General features: G+C 37.5%; 1 protein-coding gene across 2 annotated transcripts in view; it reads right to left on the bottom strand.

The window, feature by feature from the left end:
* Positions 1 to 3670: 3670 nt before the first annotated feature.
* TDP1 (tyrosyl-DNA phosphodiesterase 1) overlaps positions 3671 to 25070 on the bottom strand; it is a 56806-nt gene continuing 35406 nt past the window's right edge. Inside the window, exons 15-17 of one of the 2 annotated variants that reach the window (XR_011141611.1) lie at positions 15898 to 16028; positions 14923 to 15037; positions 3671 to 4143 (exon numbers count right to left, since the gene is read on the bottom strand). Coding sequence is in view for 1 of the 2 variants with exons in the window: in XM_068946792.1 (XP_068802893.1) it covers positions 4070 to 4143; positions 14923 to 15037 (189 nt within the window). In the remaining variant the exon portion in view is untranslated. The remainder of the gene's footprint in view (positions 4144 to 14922; positions 15038 to 15897; positions 16029 to 25070) is intronic. The other variant, XM_068946792.1, reaches the window with a different exon arrangement.

The raw sequence follows: 25070 nt of genomic DNA, 5'->3' as shown, positions 1-25070 counted from the left end.
ATGTACTTGGAATTTTGTGCTCAGATATTTCTCCCTGTTACTTATTCACATTTGTTCACTGGAAGACAGGCTGAAATATCAAAATTGTAGAAAGCCCTAACAGTGGAAAGCACCAGGACTTAACCTATCACTAATTGCTCAAAAAAGCATAGTAACACATTTAGGAAAACACCAAATGAGAGCGCTATATGACCATTGCATTTTTGCAATCATAACATGTGGAACAAAACACATCATACCTTTCATGCCTTTTTAACCTTACACTGGATTTAATCTCAACCACAGGTGAAAGGTCTCTAGATAGATTCACTGAATCATGGCCTTAAACAGACCAAGATTAGATCACTGCTTTACTATTGACTTTAGTAAGAAACTGCATAGTGCAGTTACTGCATTATCACATTACATTAATGGATACAGCAACGTAGTCCAATATGGAAGTGCAGTTATGAAACCAAAGTTCCTGTCCTCCACCTTGATCTCTCCTTCTGCAGGGTGAATGGCAGCTCTGCCGAGTTTTCTCCTCTTCCACGTTGTGACCTCTATGATGGATGGATGGCTTATAAAATCAGTATGGGAGTTGGACAGCCAGGTTAAGAGTCAGCTAAGCTTTTAGGAAAGGTAAGCAACAAATTGGCCAGAGCTTGATCAATTGTTTTAGCCATAGAAAAATGCTTTACTTTTTTCTTTACAACCTAATTAGCAACATTGCAGAAACATACATTCATTATTTGTACCAGCATATACTGAAGAATATTAACAATGAATCCTTTTATGATATTGTTATGAAAAGCACTTAATTCTGAAGGGGTGCCAGATCAGATTCGCTCTCAGCAGGAACAAGAGAAAATCATCAGCAATTTATTGAATTAAAGAAAAAGGATGTGCTGAATTCTAATTACTTCTCTAGATAACACTCTTGCCTTTTTTTTTTCCCCCCTCCAAGTAAAACATTTTAAAAATAAATGAGATGCACATGGGTCTAACATATCTAAATATCACTTTAACCAAAAACCACACAGCATGAGTGTCACCTGAATTATCCAATTACCCATTCATGTGGGTTGGAATAGGTTGTCTGTTTTTTCCTTCGCCTTTTTCATAGGTTTCTTTCCAAATGCTAGGACTCTTACATTCCTCCTGACAAAATTCTGAAATTCATCCATCTTCTAGACACAAATGATCATATACGGTTTAACCACCTACTAGAATTAAATGCAATGTGAGTGAAAACAGGAATATTGTGAAATAATGTCATGTAACAAAAACAATAGTATGAAAAATGGAATTTTAAAGTATCCTGCACAGGAAGAGTTCTAAATTTTTATTCTAACACTTTGGAAATGTACTTCAGTCTGTTCTGGTGCCTGAGAGGCTGCACATCTTGAGAATGCCTGTAGAAACTTTTAATTAAACAGTATTTTCTGGCTGACGATGTTCTGTCAATAGCTTTCTGGACAGCTCCAATATGTCATCAAGCACAGCTGTGTTTGGGTTCAGTTTAGGCTTGACTGCTGTGAGGGAGGTGCTGGGATTACAAGCAGTCTGCATTCCTGTGCCTCATATTCCAGATGGAAGGATCATAAGACTTTGAGATAAGGCCTGCTTAGGCATCAGGTCCTTAAGAAACAAAGCCTCCTCTCACAGCTGGGGCAGTGTTAATTATTGTGGTCTGGAATTAACTCCTCCTTCACAACTGCAAGAGTAAAGTCATTAGTGACTCCACCTCCACCTTCCTCTGAAGGGTATAAATAGGTTGGCCCCAGAGGCCACCTGTGGCTCTACATGGTTGACAGCAGGTCTGCCAACTGCCCCCCTCTCTAGTTACTTGCCTAGGATTGAGGGTAGACTGGCAACTGAGGTAACAATGGGTAAGATCAACAAGAATTGGTTTGCCTAGTTCATTCATTTTGGTAATTACAATATAAGTTAGCTGGCTTTGTCTTTTTACTAAGTAGTTATCATTAGCATAACTTTTAGTGTTATTAAAAACAAAAAGCATTCTGGTTGAGCTAAGTTTCTGTTAAGAATTGTTGCTTTGTACCATTATGATTTGGGCAGTACATTTTCATCTTTAAATGAAGTTGTGGAGTCATGCAGTAAGTCTCCTTCTCACCCTCCTCCCCTCCCCTTGCCCCACATGAAACCCTCACAGTCAGGGACTGTAAGGTAGTCATTCATCCTGCAACAACTGCAAGAGACTGTTGCTAGCCTGAAATTTTAGCATCTTTGGACAATCTCTTCAAAAGAGGTTTTCCTTTTCTATAGTGGTAAAGTGACAAATTTTATTGATGACAGTAGGAATGTCTGTGGAATTAGATAGTACAACAAAATATTAACATCTTTTCTGGCTATTCCAATATGCTTTTTTTTTAAACTTTTCTGGAAGAGCATAAGTTTAAATAGAACCAACATGCATACCTATTTAAGCCAAGCCCAACCTTTATTTGAAACATTAATTCACCTCACTCCGCATATTGCTAAGCAAACTGAACTAACAGCCTCTAGTCTTTCCTTCTAACTCTGCCACTCAGGAGTGCCTCACTTCACAAGCTTATACCATATAGTACAAGTTGCTTTGGGCCACAGCTCTGTGCTGAAAGATTTCCTGAGTTTTCTAGCAGAATGAATCACTTCATTTATTTGTTCCCATAACAGACTTTGGGATGATCTTCCAACAGTGGATTAATCTGAGCACTGGAGAACCAAAATAATAGCATGTTGAATTCCAGATGGAATTTTTCAGTTTTCAGGAACTTAAGCATGAAAGCCTTTGAACTAGTCAAATCACCATATGCAAAACCAGAAATGTTCATAGGTACCATTAATAAATCACAATATTCTTGAAATTCATGATCAATGTCTATTAATTGTTAACCTGCCTTCCAGGAATCCTAAAGTTTTCTCCATATGAAGACATCTGTCTACTTGGAACTACTTTAATTCTCACAGAATGAATCATGAAAATAATTCAAGTTAAAAAGAGAATGTAACAATGGCTATGAAGTTATCATATGTTTTCAGAGCACCCTCCTCTACTTACTGGTTACTTCACCTGATCCCCATCTCTTTAGGCTCATCAGGTATAGAATCAATTATTGCATGCAGTATAAATAGGAAATTTATGCTTACAGAATAGAGGGGAGAGAGAGAACAAACAGATCTTCCCGTCTGTTCCATAGACATCCCAACAGCATCCTGACCTCACTTTGCTTACATTATTTGGCAAGTTCTCAAAACTAGATAAAGTAATAACAATGACCTTTTCTAAAGTAACTTTTGAATAAAACAAGGACAGAATTGCAAAAAATATTAAATAAACATTAGGCAGAAGTACACTCCCAGCGTACTCCAAACCATCCTGGAGAATGAGATTGCAAAACAGAAGATGTGGCACTGAAACAGCTACCCATATATCCTATAAGCACTATTTAAGACTACTCCCCAGCATACAAGTCCATCCCCTTGAACTTAATATTTTGGATAGTACTTGGATGTCTGCTGCAAGGATAAAGAGGAAAAAAAGAAAAAAGTATTAGGAAGTAATTGACATGACATACTGCAAGAAAACCTAACACAAGATCTGATACTTGCTGTTTTAAGTGATAATTACCAAAGCAAAGGTTCAATTCAATTTGAAATGTACACACTTAGAAGATAGAACAAGATATATAAACAAGATTGACTTTATTTTTACTTCAAATTTTACATTAAGAAAACTTTTATTAGAGCTACCAATGACAGTCTTAGTACAGCAAATTTTAAATCTATTACAGCTAAAAATGCAGAGGGAATCTCTGAGAACAGTCTACGCTCATTTTAACCTTGCAAAGCATATTGGAACCACAGTAAGGAAAAAACATACAAAAGGTATTTAAAAATGCAGTGTTGAGTCAATTTATAACAACATAGTCACAGATTCTCCAAGAATGTTCCCATTATCAATATTTAAGTAATTCTTTCAACTAGAAATTAGCCATCATAGCTTAAAAACAGAAGCAAGCAGCCTCACATCTAGTGTGGAAGGCTCAGCATCAGTTGGTGAAATACCACAGAGCACTGGAAACTTTCACGATGGAACCCACATATTTCCATGCGTATCAGGGGCGTTCGTGTAAGGAATATTCCAAATCCATGGGCGATCTGTAAGCCAAAAGAGAAACATGCTCATGAAAAATTCACTTAAATGTGACATTTTGATCCTCCTCCTCCTCTTCCTTGGGAGGAAGAGAAAGGTCAAAACTCCCACTGGTTATCGCATCATATTTATAGGCAACTTCAGCTTACTGAAAGTATTTATTCAGTTTTTTGTTTGTTTCTTCAAGTGGTAAGATTTAATTATAGATTATAAAAGGCTTTGCTTTTCCCCTAAATGTTATTTTTAAAATGTAAATATCATAACCTGACATCATCCCCCCAGCTGTAAGAGAAGTTTATTTCAGACAGCATACAAGAACCGTCACCCAACCAAAACTGCTTTGGCCTAGAGGCAGTAAGTTTTGTGCTGCTTATCTCTTAAGTCAATGAAATTATGCATAAGGATTATAGTATTCTTCACAGGGACGGTAAGAATTTAGTATCTAAAAAATGACCCTACACGAACTCAGAAATGTTCAAGTTCACACCTCACTTCTCTAAACATTACATCTTTAGATGAGCAATAGGTTTGCAGGAGATGTTTCCTTCCCTCCACTTCTGAGAGCACAGAAGCCACTCCTGTTTTCACGCTCTTGAGAAGGAGAAAAGGCAAAGCAGCAGGAGCCAACCAATAGCTCTGCATCCTGCTCTAGGCTCTTCTTCCTACTATATACATATTGCAGAAAATCAGCTTGTTTAAGAAGCCAAGTTGTTATTTTACTTCTCGCAGTCTACTGATACACAGAAAAAATTCCTTGATTCCTTTCAGAATGATCTGTCTCATTTGTTACATAAACCTAGCCTGGCTCATCTCCGTATCTACAAAATAAGCCCTGAAGGAAGATGGTAATATTAATCTGTACAATGCATAGATTAAACTGAATTTACTGAGGATGACAGTACTTCATTTATGAAAACAAGGCTTCTCTATATATGACATACATGTATGCTAGATAAGGAGGATTTGCTACGTGTTTGTCAATCTCAAGTGTAGATAATCTATTGATGATGCTTATTACTGTGCAAATTCCAGGTTTATGGGACCCAATACCAGTTCTCAAAATATGAAGTGAGAATTACTAGCAGAAAGAATAGAAGTAAGAAAGTGACAGGAGCAGTAATAAATGGATCACCTTTTACAATAGCTCCCTCTGTGAGGGATGCCAAGCCAGTTAAACATGTGGCTGGGAGAGTTTTCCTACAAAGCACCCCTTTTCACGTGCTGTTAGAGTAAGTTTAATGCTAGGAGTACTGTAGTTCTGTATGTTGCAGTGATACATGCCCCAACCATAAAAGTGTTTTACCAAAGTGTCAATTTATGGTGGTAAGAGATTAAGACAGAATAAAAACTTTAAATTACAACAAAATCAAATCTGCTTGACATGGAGAAAAAAGTCTCTACATTTAGAGTTTATAAAGACTGACAGGGGAGTTACAAGTCACAGAAACAAAGTCACCAGAGAAAGCACAGCCTACGCAAAAAATGCCATCTTTCACATAATGTTATAGAAGGACAACAAACAAAGCAAGCATCCATTTCTTCCCCTGGTTTAAAACCATGATATAGTTTATGGATGGAATAAGCAGCTGGGTGGCTTTTGGTAACCCTGCATAGGTGATTTCCAAGAACAAAGAATGAAGAGGCTTTGCAGAGCTGATGAAACTTTAGCATCCAATTGACAGTGCACTGCCGAAAGCTCTCTCTGGGCTTCTGGGATATCTAGACTGAATGATCCCTTTAAAAGTAACAGCACCATTATCTCCTGAAGCTTCTTTCATCAGCCTCTTGCCTGAAAGTCAAGTGTGCCTTTTGTATTTTAGGTGAATACCTTATAACATAGCAAATACTACCTTTCCATCAATCTTGCTGCAGTAAACAGCAATTCTGAAGTTAAACCCAGAAGTCTGGGCACAGAATAAAGCTAATGTTGGAAGAAGCACTAAGGCTTACATATTCAGATTTGATTACTGACCTCTATATATGACAGAGCAAATCCAGCCCCACTTGAGCATTGAAATCTGGGATCCGGAGTACATCACGCAGCCTGGACCTATCTTCACTGCCATTGGCCGTCACTTTAATTCAGCCGAACATACAGACAGAGACTCAGAGGTACAGAAATAACGTAAGTCATCCCTTAAAGCTTCTGAGAGGCTTCAATACTTAATTCAATTATTGAGTTCTAGTCCACTGTGATGATCCTAAAAATTAAGTTTTCCTTAAGATAACTATGAATGTACTTGGAAACTTATTCTATTAATCAGGTGCTGTTGGATTTATAAAACATCTGATACTACTATAAACAAGGTATGTGTAAAATTATTCCTGAAACAGATTAAAATTCAGTTTAGAGCACATCAACTGAGGTTTCTCAGATAGACACTGCCATATTTAAAAAGTGCACAGCCTGCTACCTCCATATACACACTAAAAAATAGCTACAGATCCTCCTGGCCTTTGGGCCTCTTCCCCCTTTGTGTGGCTCTGGACCTTGGAAATTCACAAGCCACTGAAAGAAGTCCTCTGCTATGATGGGAATTTAAGAGAGTGCTTAAGGTATTGGGGAACTGGTAGGAGGGCTCACAGAGCTGTATATGTTGTACTGCAATTTAAAAGCATGATTTGCTTGTTTTTCAAAGTGTTGATGTGATGACAAAAGTAGTCCTTTACACTTCTGTCAGGCTTTTTCCAAATTATGCTAAAAACTTAATGACTATATATGCAAGTTCTCAGTACAGCAGATTTCCTCAGTGAAGTGTGTGATATCTAAATCACAAATTACATGATTTTCCCTGACTACAGTGAGCAGCTTGCTCCTTTACCAGTACTAAAAATTGATTAGTGTAATATGAATCTGTTAAAAGAAAGTTCTCAATGAGGTAAAGCCAAAATGATATAGAATCAATTCTCAAGCCTTCTAAACGAAATGCTGTGCTTTCACAAGATCAGGCCAACCTGTGTACAGGTGAGATGTATTAGCAAAAGTACAAGTGAGATGTGAAAACAGAGCTGAGAAGAGAACTTTATATGATAAAATAGGAGCACTCATCTGAAAGATTCTAAAAGGAAATAGAAATCTAATTACTACCAGCAAAGCACAAAAAAAATTAGTATAAATATCTAGCTAAGTAAGACAGTCTGCTGTCTCCTTATCTCCCAAACACCAGTCTGAATCATTATTTATTTTACTTCCAAGGAACTCCTGAATTATACACATGGATCTACAGATTCTGAACGGCTCTCATCTTAGTACTACCAGTATGAGCATTCAGTTTTTTAATAGCCTTTTTTACTGTGGCATCCTGAAAAAAATCTGATCTGTTAATAAATTATACAAGAGTGCAGGAGATTATAGTACCAATGTAGTTTATCTGTCAAGATATTAAACAGTTCTATCATCTACCAGATAAGTTATTTTTCTACATTCCATAACTGTTCTGAAGATGTATCTGTTGCCCTCAAACGAGTTTCTGCTGTTCAACCAACAAGTAGAAGTGAACAACTACAGCTGTTCAAAGCAGCAATTCGCAAAGGGTTTATAACATGCAATTTGTATGCAACAACTGTTATCTGCTAAAAATTAATGAGGTGCTTTGTCATTCAGAGTAGAAACGATCTTAATCTTTGTTTTCAGGACTGCCACATGCAAAATGTGCATGTTACTCCCTACAGCAAAAGAAAGATGTAAGCTACACATATCATGCATAATAAAATTAATAGTTTCTCCCTGCAACTCCATTTCTCTCATTTTCTGCTGGTAATTGAAAACAGTTTGGAAGAAATAGTCTAAAGGAAAAATGCTGAAGATTATGTGCAACCTTAATTTTGATCTCTTAGGATAACTACTTATTGTTACACTTCCTCAGACTTTAGCTACAAGTTTTGCACTCAGCAGAAGATGAAATCATATGCAAGATGTGCAAAAACTAGAGTGTGCATCATACGTCTTTCCTGAAAAAGAATAACCCAAATAAGGTGCTTTTTCAAACTCTTGGGTTGACTAACTGTTGAAACAAAATATTAAGTGGTAAATTTGCCATCTTGTGATGCCCTCAGCTAATGATCTCAGGCATATTCTAGAAGACTTCTCTTAGCCCAGAGACTCTAGTGACCTTCAAGTCTGTGAATCTACTAGAATATACGGAAGTGGTAAAATTAAATGGTGATTTTGTAAATCAAGTTTCTCTGGTAAAAATGCTAAATTTCTTCATGACTGCTATAAAAGAAACCAAAGAAAAACAGTTCTGCAGTGTACCCAAGTGTAACACTTGGGCTCTGCGAAGCCATATGAGGAGGTGTCTGAAATGAAGCTCTCTTTCAAGAGAGCTGCAACCTGAGATAATAATGATTTGAGTTACACCTAGGAAGGAAACTGATGCCAACATAGTCTGACTTGTCCACAAAAAATCCTGGTACGTGAACTACAGTGACACTGTGTACTTGCTGCTTCACACACTGAAAGTTAAACTTCTAAACACATTTATAATCCATGTTTACCATCACTGTGAGTGTTCAGTCTAATAAGTGAAATATTTTCTATTGGAAATATTAGTATTCCTAGGAACTGGCTTCTAAATGTCATCTCCTCAGAAGCAAGAGTATTCTCTTAAGGTTTGTACCATATTAAGCATGCTGAGAGGACTTGAAGTTCTCTAATAATTCAAATCAGACACTTCGAGACAAGTTCTTTCAAACTTTAGAAAGCACACAAGTTCCATACAGCTATGCATCATCCATTAGGGAAAAAAAGGAAGTTACTGAAAAAATACGAATGACTTCCCCACAAGTCATTTTCCCTAATCTTAATTCTTTCGTGAATATTTTAATTACACAGTAGAGGAAGTAGAGAATTCTAGGACTTTTGAAAGAGAAGAAAAGGAGGGAGAAAGGTAGAGGCAAAGGGCAGTAACATTTTCCCAGGGCTTTTCTGGCACAACAGGTCCTTGTAGGGGAGCTTGGAGTAATAAAAGATTCCTTTAGCTTAGATGGACAAAACACTAATCTCTTCTTTCAGGCACTCGGTCACTAGCACAAGGAAAGATAAATGAAAGCTATCCCACATCTTTAAGTGATTTGTTCCTAGTCATATGATAAAACTAAATATCTGAACAGACCGGAATTAGAGGCAAACTTACAATATCCTGCAGTTTTTCCCGTTTTAGTCAACACTGAACACCAGTGTGAATGTAAAGAAAGTTACTAGTTTCCCAAAATCACTATGAATGTCTCCTAAATATAATTTCAATGAGTTGGAATTGGGAGTACGGTGAAAAATTGGACAAAATATCCAGCACTGAATATCTGAAGTTACAAGGAAAAGGTCCATTTGTTCTTCGGTGTGGCATGACAACAGAACAGTGAGCAGAGCTCTTCACAAGGAAGAGACCTATTCATATGCGACATGTTACAGATCCTTTTGTGCATTTTTAAAAAACTGAAATAATGGCTGTCAGACTGCAAACATTAGCTAGCCTATAACTAAAACTGCTAAGTGAACTGTTCCTTTTTTCCAAAATGCTTTAACTTTTATTAAAGCAAACTTCCATCTTATTTGCCCATTGTTCAAGTGGGCAATGGGATTAGACACAGCATGGGATTAGACAGTCTCATCCCACAGTTAAAGGTAAAATTGATTTCCACCAGAGATAATGAAATATATTTTAATTCATTTTCACAAATTGTTAGAATGGCTGAGGAAAAAACGCTCTACAGAAAGGGAGATAACTGAAGCCTAACATAGTTCATGAAACTGGTGTATGTATAGTACACGTAGTTCCACTCTGCCTTTAGGTTCATCTGAACTCAGCTGGAACCTGTCTTAACTTCTTGTATGAACACAGATTTTCTGCATGCTATTAGTCGACTGAACAGTCAGTTTCTTTCTTTGATTTGAATACATGCACTGAAAAGAAAACTGAACTAGAAATAACTGTTTATCAAAAACTACTTAGCCCCTACTTTGCAGGTTTTTTTCAGAGGGTTTCAACAGTTCCTGAATAATTTCTGAACAACTTAGAAAATGCTTATATGAATTCCCTATCTTGTAACCCAGTCATAGTTTAAAGAACTACCCGTAAGTATATTATTTTAGCTCATCCCTTTTTCAGTAGGGCTGTAAGAGTTCTGTAACATGTACAAGATTAACAAACCTGAAATCTGACAGACCAATAACACAGAGAAACTGTTGCAGAAAGGTTTTATCTGCTGAGGTCAGATCACTAAGGGGCAGGGTGGGGAGAACAGGACAAGCAACCCAAGCCTTACTATAATAGAGCATGAAGCACAGATTCACTGATTCATTGGGCTAATTAACCTTATAACCCCACTTTTCCAAAAATTTTCAAGTCCAAATCCAATTTATCCAGCTTGTCCCTCCCTTCCCCTAACAAAATGTCATCCTATGGAGTTAAAATTAGCCACTGCTTGATACTAAAACATTCCTGATCTGATTGCTCTGACAAACAGCTTAAACTTCTCACCTCAACTTGAAGCAATTATACTGCTGCCGACAAGGGTCTGAAATAGAGTTTCATGATATTCCATCTTCCCATGAGAAAGATCTAAAAACTTTGGTTGGCACAAGTAGGTGAAATTTACCTGCACATGTATTATAAAACATAGCCTCACGCAAGAGTATATAGGAGGCAAAAGTTAGAAATGCAACTTCAAACTATGTGAAAGCCACAGGAAAACTTTAAATATGGTAATTATGCTTTATTCCCTCCGTGGGGCATAACTTACCAGGAGCATCTTAAAGCACATCAATACATCTTTCACTGAGTAAAGCAATAGCTTAGCCTACAATTGTATTTCAGCAGAGGATAATTCATCTTTCTGGGAGGAAAAAAAACCAATGCAAAACCAATAAGTTATATGTCCCACAATCTCAATTTATACTATTTAAAATTTTTGGAAGAAAAGGAGAAGGAAGGAGGAAAAAAATCTTCATGATTGTTTCTCCAAGAGATCCTATCCTTGTTTTGCCTAAAACCTGGGATGTAGAATGAAACCCACTTTGACTCACGAGGCAAACCAGACCTACAGGCAAAGGTGGAAGAGAATCTTCTGTAACTTTTCCCCCCCTGCTACATGGAGTGAGGAAAGAGAAAGATAGGAACTAAATTATTTCACTGTTATTGAACTTAATAAACTTTAAAGATGTTGGATGAAACCCATGAGTTATTATGGCTGAAATTAGACAGACTATTTGAATCATTTATTGATGATTTTATCACTATCTCCTGAAAAATATTTTATTGCTTTTGAAGATTCAAGATACATTTATTTCACTGTAACAGTTTGCACACTGGAGCCCAGGTCCCATCTGACAAACAGTAGTTACCATGACTGTTATCCTTTTACAACGTCTTCATCTAAGAAAAATCTGCTCAAGTAAAAAACACTCCTACAAACTAAGGACAAACTTTTCTTTCACCTTGCCTGTTACCATTTTATGTGCAGTCTCGACTTTTGTTACACTGACTATGTCAGATCTAAGATTTGAATTTGCACAAGTACAGGAAAAATTGATGTATTTTGATATACCTAGCTTCTACTTAGAACATGACATGGCAAATGATGGCCCTGTTCCTGACCATCTGTTCCTCATTCTCTCTATTTCTCTTCCATTCTGCTGCTGAAAGGGATTTTCTGATTATATGAAAACGATGGGCTGTTTGCTTTCCCATGTTTAGAGAATCTGAGTTCATGGAAAATCCCCTGGAGCATTTTCTCCTTCAATTATAGGGGTCAGTCAATATGGTTTCTTTACAGAAAAGATAATTACTTGTATTTCTGCTTCTCAAGACTTCATTAAAATGAATCTATTTATATCACTGTCTAGAGACTTTGGGAGTTGATAACCATACTGTTAGGGACAGATCATTTTAGGACAACTCCCTTCTATAATATGGGCATTCTAAACCTCCTGTTGGAAAAGAGGTTTAAAGGAAATGAAAGAGAATATTCAGGAAAGGTGTGAAAAAGTATAGGTAGCTGACTTTGCTTCCATCGAAAGCAATTCCATTCCTTTCTAATGCTGAATTCTGTTCTTTCCACGGGAGAAAGCTGAGACCCAAAAGCTGAGCTACAGACAAATTCTCTCCACAAATAAGCTTTCCATACAAAAGGGAAAGAAGTTATCAGGGAAGAGAGGGGAGGGGGAAAAAACCAAGTGCCTTTCCATTTGGTCAAAAATATACATGAACGTTACCAATGCAGTAGATAAAATGCCAGAATTAAAACAAAACCAGCAGTTATGTAACACTCATCTTCCTACCAAAACTTAGTATGTAGCAGAATTGAGACTACACATATATGGATTCTTATTTTTAGTTTTTGTTTTAAAATTTCCCAAAATCCAAGTATGGCATTTTAGAAAAGCCTTTTAAAAAGCATCAGTTTGGGCATTAGTTACCAACCAGATATCAGTCCATACATGTCCTAGAGTACAACAATTACAACCAACAGTACATAAGGTTTCATCCAGAAGTACAGATGTTCACAGTACTCACTGGAAGATCAGCTAATACATGACCACTCACAACGTATTCATAAGAAGAACTGAAAGCCAACTCTTTCATTAGCAAGTAATCTGAATAGAGAAAAACCCATCCTTCTCCCCAAACAATATTAACAGTATGTAAGTGGACAATGTGTTTTTACTTGACAAATGGTAATGATATGTGAATCAGCATTTCTATATTGAGCTAGTATTTTTTCTACTGGGAAAACTGAAATACCATGTACGAATTCTTTTAGATAGTTTAAGAGAACATAGTAAGTTCTTAACTTGCAAGGATGCTTTACAAAAGTAACATGCATCACATCCTGCAAACTCAGAGTCTTGCAGAAGCCAGATGAAAAGGACAAGATCACCCACTAAATCGTAATTATATGTTAAATAACACAGGTATAATTACCATTGCCAGCATGAGAAGAGACAAGTGGGTCAGCATAACTAAGGCTAAAAGGAGCTCAAGCGTAAGGATGTAGTTCTTAACTTCTTAAGCAAAAAAAAAAAAAAACCCTCCATCCTTTTGGTTCAAGAGCATAAATGTATTCCTAGGGATTAGAATTTTTGAAAAGGCAGTTTTCTTCATTTCTCAATCCTAGAAAGTTGACCTATGAATACATATATTTGGTGTAGAATAGGTTAAGATGTGAACATATGATATTTCTATGGAATATTCCATGACAGCCATCATTGCCAAGATACTAAGGATTGAATGATAACTCAGCTACTAAGCCTGACTTAATGCAGCCTCAGTTGGTGATCCACAGATTTCTGGCACAGTCAGTCATCAACACATTGTCTGTCAATCACACCACAAAAGATTGACAAAAAACATTCAGCAACATTCCACTACTTACACCTAAACCACCATGCTAAAATACCTAATCCCAGCTATATAGTAACAACCCCACGTACTCCTAGAGAGGCTATTCAGAGATAGCCAGAATTTTTAAAGGTTGGGCCTAAAGATTGCCAGCAGAAGTGAAACGACAAAGGTAAAGCCCTCTGTTGAAAATAGCTGTTCTTATCATTTCACCTAGAAAATTCATCAGAAACTTATAGGAAAAGGAAATCAGTGGACACTGATGAGCTTCTAGATACAGATAACAAGTTACAAGTAATCAAGGAACTCATAGTAATAACATTTCACACTTAGAGCTTCAGTCAGATAGCAAATAGTTTTCCAGCAGCAGCTTTCTTCTGGTTCTGTAAGCCTAGAACAGTATTAATCACTGAATATCACATTTTATCTTATACAAGTCCTCATTACCTATGTGCTAGAGTTGCAGTACATTAAGGGAGCAGTTGGTCTATTTTCTTTGTGACTTCCTAACATTTTTCTCTCCTCACATCATTTGTCAGTTCAAAAGCTCATGGAAAGATTTATTTTGCTGTAAATAGTAACTTTCCTACACTCCTTATTAATCTCTACCATTTCAAGCTCTGTTACAGCAAATATTCTTTTAGCTCATGGCTTCACAAAAAAGCTACTTAAATCTTTTCTCCTAAATTAAGTACAAAAATATAAAAAATTAACTCTTCCCAAATTTTTCAGATTAAGCATCATCATACTTAGTGTGTTTTTAGGTTTGCAAACCATCACACTACAACAGCATCTATGTATCGCTTTGCCGATTTGCCTGTTCTAGAGAAAGTCCTCAGAAGCCTGGAAGGTTGAGATGTTGCAAAATTGTTCCAGTATTATGCAATATATCCTTTTTTCCCCCTCAACGAGGATTCCAACAATAAATGAAATCTTGAACTATGACATATAAAATGGACCAAAAAGCAACTGATACAATACAGCCTCTTAGATATCCTTTATGGACTCAAAATCTTTTTCTGCAGAACTAGTTGTGGGTAGGCAGAGTTGTGAGAGTGCAAGTTTGAAAGAAGTTAAGTGTGAGGAGAAACCCCTGGAAATAGTTATGAAAGAAATACCCAGAGTAAATGTGAAAAATTAGGAAAATTGCTGCAAATCAAAAGAAAGAAGATACATCTATTTTCCTAGTGCATAACCTGATCATGGAGAAGTTAAAAAAAATAGCATTCAGCTTGTTGATCCAAAACCTAAACACCAATAAAGCAAAACTAGAGTCAAAATACTCCATAATTGCTTAAAGCTGCAAATAAAATGTGGGAGTAATCTCTCAAGTGCAAAGTCAAAGCCTTGGAACATAACTGTGTTCAAACAGCTTGTAAAGTTCCTCAGAATAGTTTGCTTTACATATAATACATATACTTACAACTTTCTGAAGTCATGCCTTACCTTTGCTTCCGTACTGTTCTGGGGGCAGGTCGTAAGGTACAGGAAAAGATGCCACTGGATCATTTCTTTCCAAAAGCTGTTTCCCTTTTACATGAAAATAACCTTTGTCCAATCCCTAAAGAGGAAGGGGAATATAAAGAAGGGAAAGACTCATTAGTTTGGTGGGGGCAGGGGGGAAGCCACATACACCCCCCCCCCCCCGCCCTCCCGAGTTCACTGTGGATTCTCTTTCAGCACTAAGTTATTCTATGAACAAAATGCTTTACTTTCCTTACTGAGATACAAGACACTAATGTATATTTCTACCTTAAGAATTCAGCCTGTTATCTCTCTCACTTCAGTCACTTTTCTTCCTTTCACGTTTATTGGTTTGGCTCCATAGGTAGGTCCACATTGAACATGTTCTGCCTTCCCAGTCCCTTACACATCTGCCCATCTATTTCCATGATCTGGTGGAAGACCGTCTTGTGGTCTTGCTTCTGTGAGCAACAGAATTGAGCGCAGCAATCTGTGAGCACAGAAGTCTACTGCTCACAGAAGCAAGACTAGAATTGCCTAAGGTCTTTGCTAGTACCATATAGGCAGTGTATCCCAATATAATGAGCTGTTGCTTATTTTGCATAAACACTTAGGGACATTGGAATCAAATTTTAATTATGACTATTAAACACTAAATGTTTCATATTTAACTAATGGGAAAAGCTTTAAAAAATTTATCCTCACTGCTTAATTCCATCTTGACCATATTAGGTGTTAAGTTTTTTTTGTGAACTGAATTAAAATTAACTTTGTAATACACAAACAAGTCTAAGCCGTATTTCTCAGATAATTTAGGTAATACCATACATACTGAAAAATTCATATATAGATTGGAAACTGCTTGAATTTAGAGTTTGACAGTGAATTCCAAGAAAAGTGAAAGATTAAAAGTTAAGGACTTTGGGGGAAAAAAAAAAAAAAAAAGATATGCTATACCACAGTGTAATACAAGGGCAGATGAATTTGATGCGATTCAAGTAACTTTGGCAGACAATTCTCCAGAGGAATGGGATCCCATTTATCAGTTTTAACAAGTTTTTCCAACAGCAGTCCTTAACGTTGAGATCCTGTGGTGGACACAACAGTAATGTAAGTCCATTCTGAATCAAACACAGTTTGATTAGAATAGACTACAAACTTAAGGTCGATACATTTTTTTTTACTCCAAAAAGCATTCAAGGGCAGTTTTCCCACCCTGAACATACAACCCCCTAAAAAAGTCTGAACATTCAACTTAATTTTCATCCATGCTGTAGTATCCATCAGTCCGAGTTCTACTAGACTATTCTGTGACAGTACAACCAAGCTTTATTACCACTAAATCAAATCAATTTGAAACATAAGTGCCGACTGACTAGATAGCATCATTTAGAGACTATTTTTGAAACACTACAAGTTCTTTACTGAGTGTTTACTTCATCAAAATGTTAGTGTTGCAAATAAGTCAGGAGCGGAGACAGTCATGCGACCACATAGCACACAAGAGGCAGAGTAGCTTCACACCTTTTCCTTTGATTTTCTGAAAGCAACATAGCAGAGAAAAGGGAGATCTACTGAAGACAATGTCAATCTATATTAGAGCAGCTCCAGCTAGCCAGGCCACGATGCTCCTTTAGAATATAGAACCTTATCTCATGACCCAAAGTAACAGGAAATTGCTAGTTATGAAGTAGGAGATGGTGCATATTACTTCAAGGACTAGGTAAAAATGCAGCCTTTCAAATGAAAGAACAAGGGAGGAGAAAAAGAGTCCATGCTAGAAGACTGTATGTACCAATGATCTGTTTCAAATGACACTTTCTCATACCTTTAAGGTCAGTAGGATTTTGATAAGACTTCATTAAAACCAGACTACAATCCCTTGTAGAGATTAGCCTTTAGAGTACAAATAATATCACATTCAAAACATCTCTGCAGAGATGCAGAAGATTTTAAAAGCTCATAAATACCTAAGGGCTTGAATTTGAATAGGAAAATACAAAATTCAGAATTACTTCTGAAGAGATGCAACAACCAAGTTGTACAGCTTTACTTCCAATGATCTTGAAGACCTCAGGGATCAATAGAAACTTTACACAAAAATGCAAACAATCATACTCAGGTCAGTAGCAGAAAGATGACATGAAATATCCCATGGATGCTATAGCTCAAAGAGCAGGAAGTATAAAAGTGGGGGATGATGGATAGGGAGAAGATGAGCTACTTTTGCAGAAAAAAGGTAGTAGTTCACTGGGGGCAGGGGGAGAGGCAGGGGCTGTGCCTAGCACTGGATACTGTTTATCAGGTGACATTTTTAGTTACAAACTAAAATGGGGACATTGAACCTCATACAAGCCAACTGCCTGCAAGCTTTTCACTTGTCTTCCAAGCGCAGCCAATAGACAGATGTGGAACGTCAGAAGATGCTTCTCTGGTGTATCATGAGGGTTTTTTTTGTTTTTTAACACACACACTCCCCAAGCATGACCAAGACCAAAGTTATACAACTGTAGTCTTGCAGGATCCGAGTTTGAAATTTATGAAAGTCATTGCTATTAAAGCACACAATACATGTATGAACTGCCACTCTGGACTCTAAATATGTACTTACTAACCTCAGTCAATTGAATTAAAGTATCAAAAACTATTCCTTATCTATTCCTCTCTGAAGTGCAAAGCTATGGGTGCTTTCAGACAACATGAAAGAACAGACCACAGAGTATACAATATACAAATTTGAAGAACATTTTTAATCACTTTTCCTATGCACACAATTTTTTCAAGCCATTAACCCTTCCTTTCCATCTCTGCTTCATTTCTTCTACCCTCTCTGCCCTGTTACTGTTTCAGTGTATTTTCTTTTCAAACCTTTTGCTTCCTTCTCTTGTCCTATACTTTGCTTTTGTCTTTTCCTTTTTTTCCAGTAGCTACAAATTTGTGTTTTCTTTTCCTCCGAGTCTTATTTCTTCTCTGGTGCTGCCCCTCATCCCCCACTGGACTCTATCAGCTGATCTCCAAAATATCCCATTTATCCTTTAGAATTTAACTTTTTCAGATTTTTTACTCAGGAAACACTAAAAAAGAACATTTGGAACTTTTCCTCAAAATATGCTGGAGTGAGAAAGTCTAGACTATGGAATATATTCTTTAACAAGGCTCTCTGAGATTCACATGCTTTTAAAAATAACTTTCATATGTCTATCTTTACACAGAAGATCACACACAAACTGAAACTAGTCACACATTTTGTCCATTTCAAGCATTTCCTGGATGTTGACAGCTCTCAATGATGTTTCCAAAAAGCAAACCAGCAGGATATTGCTTAAAAGAAATACTGCTTTACTTCTGAATTTTCCTCTGCAGTCATACTATATTCTTCCAGAATTTTTCCTCTGCAGATATGTTTTGTTCTTTGACATTGCCGTTTATAGCAATGCATTTTGAAATACGAGATGTACTTTCCTCAAGTGAGAGGTTCAAGATTTTTGTACTTACAAAGCTTCAGACACTGTCATGACCTTTTCTAGTACCTTAGCATCATCCATTGCAGTAGGCATGATTGGGAGGGAGACCGGGAGAAGAAAGGGGGACAGCTTTTAGAATTCTGCTTTCTCTCATTCTTTGCCCCAAACACCAGGTAGATCGCAGATTTAAAAATAAAAACCACCTTCAAAGCCCACACGTAATATAAGGTAGAGCTAAATATTACTAATTCTACTGGAGTAGGAATTAAGACTGGTGTACTACATACACTATCTGGATACTGCTGAAGTAACTCCAACAGGAAACCACCAACTGCTATCCGACGACAATAGGACTATCCTTTTTGCCCCCAAAACAGCAAGCCATTCCATAGCAACAGTATCTATGAACCCATCAGTATGAGCAGTAAAAAATTAGGGACCCCCCACAAGTTTCACAGCAGCCATGCTCCTCTGGCCAGGAGAAAACACAATGAAATCTTTTCTCAACATTTTGAGATGCGTTTATTCAAAATGCAGTTTTATCCAACTGTATCAGTAGGGGTGTTAAAAAACACACACACACCCCTACATTGACAAATTCAAATTCAGGTATCTACACTCCAAGTTCCTGAGCCTGGAAAACATGCCTCTGGATGCCTTTACCACCTGAATTTTAAGAACTCACAGCAGTTCTATAAGTGCTAAAAGCAAATTTTAATAACCTGAAGTCCTTATCTGAAATTCTGTTTTATTTACATTGTATTTTATCTTTTCCCACTCAATTCTGTATGGGATACAAGACCTCATCTGAAACCTAATAAATCAAAGAGGAAAATGGTATTATATCATTTTGCAAGTTAAGGTACCAGTCAAGAAGCAAAACCTACTTTATTCTGGTTTTGGTCTAAGTTAATGGCTCGCTACCATCTGATCCAGCTTCAGTTCATGCCCCTCTGTAGTCAACTAAGCAGCAGTGTTTTACTCTTTACAAGTCATCAAGTATCTACCAAAATGCAGCCTTTCAGAATCCGAAATACTCATTAGATGTCTGTGCCTCATTTTCTAGAGCTAACAATAGTATCTGATACCACTAGGTAGCAATATCCAACTAAGCGCTCAGTTTGGTAGCGACTACAATATTCCTCTGATTCTCTATTTCTGATTTTTCACTGGCTATTATCATATTCTTCAATAGGCCTTTTAAAAGGATTAAGTATTTCAAATGTTTTCATGCCATTTTTATGGATCAGTCTCAGCTTATCCTACAAACCAATCAGACACAGCAGCAGTGATGGTAGAAGATTCTACTTCAGCTGCTTAGAGGAACTATTTATTTCAGGAGCTTTCCATTCGACACTCCAGGATCCTTCTAACATGGAATAACTATTACTTTTACGCAGCTCCCAGAACAATCCCATACCGTTAGATCATTGTTGTCTCAACACATTCTAGGTGCTAAAGATACAATTTATTTCAGCCTCTGGAAAGGAATCCCCAGCAGCTGAAAGAGCAAGCCGAACATGAGTGAGTGTTAAGACTTCGGAGGCAAGTAGAAATGGCAACAGAAAGGGAAATGCAGTTCAAACATAGGACAATCATTTTATAAGTATTCCTTTTTAATTAAGAGAAGCTCGTGATCTAATGTCAGCATCAGCTGATTTTTCCCTCAAGTACTAAAATTGTAGATGATGACAACTGCTGCTATGTTGAGAACAACCATTCACCATAACTCTGAGAGTCTGCATTAGCGCACCAGGCCAAGACCCAACCTCAAAGCATGAGTTCTGGAAAGCATTTTAAAAATCAGAGAAAAACTGGCAAAGGATGGCAAGTGAGAAATAATCCTTTTCCAAACTTCTATTTGGCAGAAAATAGAAGACACACAGATGATCATGACTAGTGAAGTTATTTCATTAGGCTATAGTAAGCGTGTACCACGCAAGTCTTAACTTTGATCAAAAAGTGTCAATAATTTTGTGATTAAACAGCATAAAGTGATTGGAAAAAACAGAACTAAGGAGAACACTCCAATTATGTTTTAAAGTGCTTCATTCACTTTTTTTCCTGTGCATTTCTAATGGTAAATAAGTATTTAAAAAAAAAAAATCAGCTTCCAAAGGTGAGTTAGTCTATTCCTAGCTCTATTACCCTTCACCTAACTAAGCCTGTTCTGCAATATATTACGTCAAAATCATACTGAACAAACAAATATCTTCACAGCATAATTGAGTTAACTGTATGGCATATGTCTAAGATTCACAAGTTCAGCATTGCAGCTTGAATATGGGATGACAGCATGTATACAAAGCAGGTATTTGCCATTTGTCTCTACAACTACCTCCTCGTTATCAGGTGTTTCTGCAGGCAGTTCGCACTAAAGACAACTGTGGCACTTCTCCCCACTTTACTCCCATAAGCATCATATTATGTGGCTCCTTGAAGGTGACTTGTTTTTCCTGGTTGCCACAGATTTCACAATTAGGTATCAATATTTAGGAAGCTGGGAGTAAAAAAAAAGTCAGTAAAAATAGGTATTCACTCTGAAAATCTGTATTAAGTGTTAAATATTCTTGCACATTTTGGATGAGCTTCAGTTAAGTTGTGTTCTGAGAGGTCTGAAATGCAAACGTGAGACTATCCCATGCACCTTGACAGTGGATTTTAGTACAACCATCCATATGGGAGCGTGTGTTTGCATGCATTCTATAATTCATGTAAGGGAAGGGAAAAAAGAGGACTGTAGAGAAAGCATTGAATTTACTCACAGAAAGCCTCTTTATATCACATACATTTTATTCACTAGGAAGAGCAGTAGGAACACTATACCTCAAATAATTACCATCTTACAAAGCTGCCATATCGCTTGGGTCCTATTTAGCATGGACAAGACCACACTACCCTTCTCAGTCTCAGGAAGAGATGAGCTCCTGGATGCATTTTACTCAGCAGTATAGAGGTAGCCTAGCAAGACTGCTAGATGCCTTTCCTTTCCAGATTCCTGAAACATGCTCAGGGACACATTTTTGTTTTATTCCTTTCGTTCCTGCCTTATAAAATATAACAATGAGTATCTGTCTGATAGAGGGGAACACTGTCAAGTAGGAAGATAACACCACCCCCCCCTTCATGGAACCCCTGGAGCCTCAAGCCTTCCTTTGCCTGTCCTGCTGTCTTCCAAAAAGCTGACTAAAATTTGCTAATTAAAAATTCTAAGTACCCTCATATAATTAACTTATAAACTCTACTCAGAGAGGAGGTTTATAAATTATTAGTACCCTTAGTGTAGGACTTAGTGTAGACTACTGCAACAGTTTTATTTCTGGCTTAATTACTTAGAAACACCCCACCCCCCCCCCAAAATGAAGCAATGTAACATATTACAGCTATTTCACATTCTGTCTTAGTTTTGACATAATACTGTGCACTATCAAGCAGATTCAAGACCACTAGCTTCCAGGACAATCTGTTTTCTAACTTGGAACCCAAACCCTTAGGATTAACTCCCCCAGATGCGAGCATGAGGAAAAGAAAACACGACAAAAACACATCGCTGTGCCATAGTTTTGTATCTGTGGCACGCCAGCATCCCATGTACAACTTTGTGCTTCTACTCACTACCCTCCCAACCAAAGTGGTAAAGAACAGGAGAATAAGCCTGAAAAAGGCAACAAGAATGGGCAAATATATCAAACACCTTCCTTCCAAGAACAATTAAGCAAGTTTATGACGACTCAGCCTGGAAAGAGAAGTGGGGAAAGAGATAAAGGTCTACAAAAAGAGTAGCACAGAAAAAGTGAATGAGGACCAAATGTTTCTGGCCTCTTCGAACATAAGAGGGGACTGCCACCAAATGAAACCAAGTTTCAAAACATGCTTCACATGACATTGCTAAATTGTCGAACTCAGTGGACACCAAATGCTAAAGGCTACAGACATTTCAGTAGAGACTAGAGAAGTTCACAGGAGAGAAACAGAAGAGGCTGTAACTTCTAACTTAAAAAGTTTCCACAAGTTGCTGCATTTTGGGAGAAAAAAATCACTACTACTCAAGTGCCTGCCTATTAAACTCCTCCCTAAACATTTGTTTTTGGCCACCAGGTTTTGAGATACATCTTTGATATGACAGAATAAAGCCACTCACTCTCTACTCCCCCAAAAGGAGTTACTTCAGAGCAACTAGTGTGACAAATAGGGAATGATTTGGGGACTTGGCTCCTACAGCTCATAACACACAATATTTTCCTCAGCCAGGCCTCAGCCATTTGCACCTATTTTCACCCAAACCTTCACTGATCATGATCTCCCTTCTTCATAGGCTGTGTGGTTCCATAACCATTTAAGCCAACAAAAGGTTATCCTCATACGATGCTATACACACCTGCCTGCTTGAGCTTCCCCCTCCTCCTTCCTTGTGCTTGCACTCACCTGATGTCATGCTGAGTTGGTTCATGGAACCAACCCTTGAAAACTTGCAAAATTGACTCATTTTTGGCCAGTTTGAACTGGTTTAAAGCACAGATAGACAGACTGGGATCACAAGATGATCTCACTAGATCTAGTGTACAGCCCGTTAGACTGAAACGCATCCTTTAAGCAAATTATCTCAACTTAAGGATGCTAGACTCTCATTTAAAGATGACTGGAATCATCATCTTGAAGTGCTGGCTCCCAAAGCTGCATGAAGGCAAAAGTTTGCCAGAAGTACTGCCGTCTACTAAAATATTAGAAATCCATTTTATTTAGTTAAAATATGTCAATGATGTGACAGCAGCTTATGCAGATATGCCTGAGGAAGTCTTGAACAAGCTAGCATGGACACCACTAGCATGGTATTCATAACATGATATTTATCATGGCTCTGTACTACCTCCCTTTCTTGGAGGGTTCTGGCAGTTCTTACAGAATTCTCTGCTGCTATAACTACTCAACTAGCAATCCAAGACACAAACATCTTGTGTGCATTAAGCTATTTTTGGTTTTTAGACAAGAGACTTATGTATGCATCATAAGAATAAATTCACAATGCAACAGAACACACTTGCCAAGGTTTCAAATCCTTGATGCTACAGTTAGATTTGTTTTCATCAGTACTTATTTACTTATGAGAGAAAGTGAGTCACTGCCAACATCCATGTTTTGGCAGTCTTGGAACAGCCATTGAGTTTCTGAACACCCCCACCCCCAAGCAGCTTGCTTACACTTCTAAATCCATGTTTCAGATGCAAGTGGAAGTTTAGTTTTGAGTATACTGGTCTCTAGCTTTTGTATTTGACACTGACCATATTAAACACAATTTGTGTTTATCTTCCACTTAAAGTACAACAAGGCACCAAAACTGTATATGTCATGTTAGAATTTGTCCTCAGGAGGAAAAAAGCTGGAAACTCGAAGATGGTAACTAGAACTTCACTGTTACGGCAAAGTTGACAAAGTTTCAGATATTCGATAAGGCAGCATGGTAACACTATTAGTCTTAAAGCCTCAAATCTACCTTTCTGAGGCACAAACACAATCGGATTCTAGGGAGCAATGGAGCAGATTCACAATGCACAAATCCCACCTCTCTAACCAGTCTGACCTTAGCTTGCAGGTATGCAACATGTGATTCTAGTTACTGCTCCCAGTTATTGAACTGCATCAGTTCTTCTGTTTCACTGCTACTAAAATAAACACCCTCCCCTCCTTCCCCCTTTTGCAACCCCTTGCTTATGGTACAGCCTGAATTTTTAGCAGTGACCCTTTGGCGCTACAGAGGTTTACACACTGCCTGCTGCTTCAATTACTGTCTAAACAACATAGAGCAGTAGGCAAATTCGATCTTCTCCTGGACACAGTGGGACTGGAACAGGGGAAACCCGAACACTGACTGCCTTTTCCACACAGCTGATCTGAAGGAAACAGCATGCCAGTTGTCAAGTCTAGCACTCTTACATATTTAATTGTTTTCTTTGGGATTTGTTTTACAGAATGCGCACAGGAATGTAGAATGAAGTAAAAACTGCTGAAAAGCCCTTAGAAAGATTCAAAGCAAAGAAATCCCCTCTCCCACACTAAACAGACATCTCTTGTTCCTAAAGAGGTTTGGGGAAAGAAAGAGGTCAGGTTTTTTGCAGTGTTTCAGTGAAGTCCCTCCTCTTATGAGAGCAGACCCAACCTCTCACCCTGATGACCACAAGGCTTAGGCTTCATTAGCAAGCGTTTACACAGCAGTATCATCAAAACAGTTCTTTGCAATTTTTGTTACTGGTACAGTATCCACAGAGGATTTACAATGAAATATAGTTGTTCTGGAATAATCTAGAAGAATTATCTCAGTGCATTTTCATGTATAAACAGGCCTGTAGGCTTCTGCTAAAGACTGAAGCAGATGCTTAATGAGTATACAATGTGTTCTCCATCATCAGCAAGCTTATCTTAGACACTGGATTTAGATTTCAGTCATTTTGATGCAACACAAAAAGAACAAAAAAATACACTCCCATTTTAAATAATTTTCAATCTCTCAACAAATGGCTGAATGGATTTTGCTCTAGCTACTCAGACTGGACTATGAGCAGAAACACTAATTTTGGCCTAAATAATGATTGCCTCGATGTTTGATAGCAGAAAGGTCTAACTACTTGGAAAAGAAGCTGAAGTGTGAATTTCAGTCAATTTCACTTTCAA

This window comes from Struthio camelus, chromosome 5, assembly GCF_040807025.1.
Source record: "Struthio camelus isolate bStrCam1 chromosome 5, bStrCam1.hap1, whole genome shotgun sequence".
NCBI lineage: Eukaryota > Metazoa > Chordata > Aves > Struthioniformes > Struthionidae > Struthio > Struthio camelus.
The sequence above is the reverse complement of the archived record's forward strand: the minus strand, read 5'-3'. Positions and strand labels throughout refer to the sequence as shown.